At 34.9% G+C, this 5,575-nt stretch overlaps 1 protein-coding gene across 1 annotated transcript in view; it reads right to left on the reverse strand.

Moving 5' to 3' along the window:
• Window positions 1-3,974, reverse strand: part of paqr3a (progestin and adipoQ receptor family member IIIa) — a 26,609-nt gene extending 22,635 nt beyond the window's left edge. The window contains exons 1-2 of the mRNA XM_030144188.1: window positions 3,824-3,974; window positions 707-938 (exon numbers count right to left, since the gene is read on the reverse strand). Coding sequence (XP_030000048.1) covers window positions 707-938; window positions 3,824-3,884 — 293 coding nt within the window. The 5' untranslated portion in view covers window positions 3,885-3,974. The remainder of the gene's footprint in view (window positions 1-706; window positions 939-3,823) is intronic.
• Between the last annotated feature and the right edge of the window lie 1,601 nt (window positions 3,975-5,575).

The raw sequence follows: 5,575 nt of genomic DNA on the forward strand, positions 1-5,575 counted from the left end.
GTATACAAACAACAGAACAAAATACCCACGTGAATATAGAAATAAAAGAGTTTGAAAAACAAAGAATAAAAATGAACCTCCTCCATGTCTGCATTCGACTAAATCCCTAAAAATATCGATATAGTGAAACAATATTGTGAAGTGAAATATTACAATATATTGCGATACCAATATTTTCTTACACCCCTGATCAATACATGTAAATATTTGGTGTAAAATGCAGTTCTTCATCTTTTCATGGTCATCAGATATGACCCATTTGGACGTTCAGAGGCTCCGTAAAGAACATGAAAACACCGTCATCTTCTACAACACTGATTGATCTTGTAGTAGTCATGTAATTACCCAGTATGGGATAAATAAAGTCCATCCATCCATCCATCCATCCATCCATCCATCCATCCATCCATCTATCTATCTATCTATCTATCTATCTATCTATCTATCTATCTATCTATCTATCTATCTATCTATCTATCTATCTATCTATCTATCTATCTATCTATCTATCTATCTCTGTAACTTTCCAATGCAACTTGCAAATTATTTAATGAAAATTCCAAATGTGACAAAAAGCTGAGCAAAAGTACCTGATTATCTACAAATCTTCCCTTAGAGAAGAATAAATCTCATTTTCAGTTCACAGCAGAGAACAGCTTCATAACCATACATGAATTTCCTATAATTATTCATTTCCGTGTCTCACCTTTTGATGCAGAGTCTGGAGGGCAGGTAGGCTCTGTATCCATCTGTGATGTACGGGTTCTCCCTCAGAAACACTGGGATCTGTTCGTAGGTGTACAGTCGAATACCTCTGGGAACCAGCACGGGCCAGTACTGGTAACCCCCCAGCTCGATGTAGTGCGCAGTCTGAGCGTTTTTCTGCACTTTCTGAGGCATGGCTGAACCAGCAGAGCCGGCGGTTGAATAACCTGAAGCTGGAAACACACAAGCACGTCCATGTCAGAGCCTATTAGAGCTTTATTCTGTCATTAATAAATAAAAAGTGTGTTAAAAGAAAAGGCAGCGGAATTAATTTAATTATCAGTTTGTAAAAAGGGGTGGGAGTCTGTGAGTTATACTTCTTCCAGCTCCTTCTCAAGCACCAAAAAATTCTGTTTGACCACGTTGTTTGGTTCTGATTCTATGTGCTCAAAATAAAAACTACACTAACTAAAAGCAGACCATTATTCTGTCTGAGGTTGTACATTTGTCTATTTCTAGTCTGATTAGATTCATACTGTCTACTGAAAGTATAAAGATTTCCTTTTTTCTTTTTTGTCAGACAGACAGAAAAAGTTGATATTTACTTTGACATGTTTCAGCTACAACAAATATCAACTTTTTCTGTCTGTCTGACAAAAAAGAAAAAAGGAAATCTTTACACTTTCAGTAGACAGTATGAATCTAATCGGACTAGAAATAGACAAATGTACAACTTCAGACAGAATGTAACGGTCTGCTTTCAGTTTGTGTAGTTTTTACAAAAAAGAAAAACTTTACTCGTCTATTTCACTCTGACAGAAGAAAAGCGGATCATTTTATAATATATTATTGGTTACTTCTCTTATGTTCTTATTTGGATATATATTAAATAAATTAAAGTGAAGGTATAACTTCTGATGGCAGAAACACAAATACTGTACCCTCCTTTTACCCCTCTATGTTTGTCTGGCAGTTTTAGTTGCTTTTTGGATTGCATTTAATCTAATGTTTTCAAGGATGAAGGGTCTCCTGCATGGTTTGAGCTCTAAATTGTCATCCTTCTTAAGATAAATGAGGTACTTAAGAACTAGACTGTCACGAATCTAAAGACAGTCCTGTTATTATGAGCTCATGAAAAGTTTTTAGAGATGCATAACTCAATCAGCAACATAACAAAGATGTGATGATCTTATAGAATATGATGCATCACCATACATTAAACCAGCTGTTTACAAAGTCAGTCAAATGAGCTCAACCTTAAACATGTAAATCAGTAAAATGCAATAGAGTGATCAAAATACAATTCAGTTTTATTTGTAGAGCCCTATATCACAATGAGGTTGTCTCACATGGCTTTACAGCAGTGGTTTCCACCCTTTTTTGTCTCCTGACCCCATTTTAATATCACAAATTTCTGGCGACCCCCGACATTCAAAACAGAGACAGTTTTCTTGCTAAAATTAATTTGTTTTTGATCATGTAATAGTTTGCTATACTATGTTACCAAATAAACGTTAATTTTAGAGGACATTTAGTCTATATAATGTATATTATTCTGGACGGAGGCAGAAAAGCCAGGTGTAGATTACTGCAAAAAGTGAGAATTTGATTTTCCTTGGTCAGGATATGTACAGTCAGTCCAGCTGTGATTTCCAAGGCTGACAATTAATACTGAACAAACAAGAACTGAAACTATGAATTATGAAAGAGCTGCAGCATCTGAAACTGACCACAAAGAACATTTGACAGATAAACAGAACCACAGTGCTGCAGTTTCACAACCACAGTTTGTCATGTCTGTTATGGATTGAGATTGTCTCTGTCAACTCTAGATTTTTTATTAGCAATTTTATTTTTATCGATTACTAGAAATTCCAGGCAGCCCCATGGGGGGTCCCAACCCCAAGGTTGAAAAACACTGCATTATATAGACTAAATGTCCTCTAAAATTAACATTTATTTGCAACATAGTATAGCAAACTATTACATGATCAAAAACAAACTAATTTTAGCCAAAAAAAACCCCATCTGTTTTGAATGTCTGGGGTTGCCAGAAATTCGTGATGTTAAAATGGGGTCACAAACCAAAAAAGGTTGGGAACATCTGTCCTACATACACACAAGTTTTCAAGTTATGAAAGAGCTGCGGCATCTGAAACTGACCACAATGAACATTTGACAGATAAACAGAACCACAGTGCTTCAGTTTCAGACTCACAGTTTGTCATGTCTTTGTGGATTGGGATTGTCTCTGTCAACTCACCATATATTTTTTATTGGTAAGTTTGTATTTTTTTCAATTACTACAAATTTCAGGCAACCCTATTCGAATTCCAGGCGACCCTAAGTGGGGTCCCCACCCCAAGGTTGAAAAACACTGCCTTACAGAATTAGTTGGATACATCATATATAAGAACATAACAGTGATAAAGACCATTTCACCATAATTAAATACTCAGGGCTTTGAATGCATGTTTTCCCTCTGGATTATTCTCAGCGCTTTATTTTTACTTTGACCCCAGTAAATGATATGTATAAGCCTCCCACCACTGCCAACTACTCACAAATTCCCTCACGTGTTTTACAGTTAATCTGTCAGCTTCCACAAGTAAATGATTTAAAGTTTCCTGCCTGTTATTCCGGTTTATTTTCCAACACCAAACCGGTCTAGTTTATGCTGATTGTTCACATTAACACCCACAAACACTGCTCAACATTTAGGATTAAACACCAGCCACCATGTTTTAATCCCATAAACATCTGAAACACTTTAAATCAGGCGTTTGTTCCTTAAAATAAACCTTCGTGTTTTCCCCAGGTGTGTTTTTAGGTCATTTAACCACAATTAGAGGCCGGTGTTGAACACTTATATAAATATACAAGACCCTACTTTCTCAGAATACCCAACGCCGAAACTGTCGAAAGACTCCAACTAATTTGAGAACATCTTATATAAAGTTTCTTCACAAACTCAAAAGCCATAATGGGTAAATACCACTTATTTTGATCAAACTTTCAGTGCGGTTCAGCTTCTATAAACTGACTTAACAGGCTAATTTAAGCTAAGCTAGCTAACGTGCCGCATTGTTTTGCGTAAACAAATCGTCAGTTTACCCACCTTTTAATTTGGTGTATGAAGTATGAGTCCCATTTTGAGGCTTGAAATAGGCACTGCGCATTTGTACAAAAATGTTCACATTAATTCAGTATAAAATTGAAATACGCCAGCGTCTAACAAGTTCCAGCTACATCTTCCAAATCACCACTGACGTCATCATTAGTGGACCCTTAGGGTGTGGCCAAAGACCGCCTGAACGAAAATAACAGCTCACCCTGGGGTAAAATAAAATAAAATAAAATAAAACAAAATAGAATACAATAAAATAAAACAAAGCAAAATAGAATAAAATAAAACAAAATAGAATAGAATGAATCAAACAAAACAAAATAGAATAAAATAAAACAAAGAAAAATAGAATAAAATAAAACAAAACAGAATAAAATAAAACAAAGCAAAATAGAATAAAATAAAATAGAATAAAATAAAGTAAAATAGAGTAAAATAAAACAAAATAGAACAGAATAAAATAAAATAAAATAAATCAAAGCAAAATAGGATAAAATAAAATAAATAAAATTAGAATAAATTAAAATAAATTAAAAATAATGTCTCATTCTGTAACAGATTTATCCTATTTTTAATCAGTTTGGGTCCAAATGCATGAGGATTATTCTGGTTTCCAGCTTCAATATTCCTAAAATCACCATGGAACAGAAATATGTGATATGTTGTGAATTCGTTATTGGAGATCTTATTGAAATACACATGAGCTGTGAAAGTACAGAAGTTTATAAATTATATAAATCCCTTCCCCTTAATGTGAGGCTGGCTTTGGCGTGACAAGGGACTGAAGATGGAACTTCTTATTGGCTATAATCTGGTGTATTTATGTTAATTAATAAGCACCGTCCTTTAATTAATAAATACAAAGTTCCACATGTACATTTGAAATAAACTTTGTTTTGTTTCGCATAAAGACATTTGCAGGTTAATCTGATGCAGAACAGGCACAAACTGTTATGTGAAGCTCAAACAGCAGCTCACGTACAGGTCTGTTAAAGCTGTGATACCACTGACAGCCACTAGGTGCTGGGTCCTAAAAGCCCTGGCTACCGTAGACTTACATTAAACTTGTCTGTAAAAATACTAAGTCATAAATAATGATTTTCCAGGAGTCTTTTAGCTCTCACATGTTTTCTTTAACCTTTTCATGCATGAATTATGTGAACCTTAATGGGTCAAAACACAGTAATATCCCGTCAGAGAGCAAATTTTAATTGATTGCCATTTCACCATTTATTTCAATATAAAGTAGCTCCTTGTTTTGGATAATCCCTTATGGTCCAACTAAAGCAAATAAAATAAAATAATATGAAGTTTTTGAACACGAACTGCAAAGTGTGCCTAAAAAGCGCACCTGGATACCAGAGGGTTAAGAACCCAACAGGCAACATCATAATACCTCCACCCAAGTAGAATCTATGATAAAAAAAATAACTAACGACCATAAAAAAATGTAGTGTAAGACCCTTAAAATCCCCTCCGCTCAGATTATGACCATCTGAGTGTGTTACGCTCGGTCTAGGGGTTGCCGAGACGCAACATGGTGTGAGACTCCCCTCCCTCCATGTCCCTTAACAAACAGGAGCAAATTAACAAAATGACCAGCAACCACGCCACTGCAATATGAAATATATATTTACAAAAAAAGAAAAATGAAATCAGGAAGGGAGTCATAATAATTTACAAACACAAACGAAGGAAACCAAAATACATCAAGCTTACCTAACAAAACTTAAAGAAAAAGAT

This window comes from Sphaeramia orbicularis, chromosome 9, assembly GCF_902148855.1.
Source record: "Sphaeramia orbicularis chromosome 9, fSphaOr1.1, whole genome shotgun sequence".
In the NCBI taxonomy this organism is placed as follows: Eukaryota; Metazoa; Chordata; class Actinopteri; order Kurtiformes; family Apogonidae; genus Sphaeramia; species Sphaeramia orbicularis.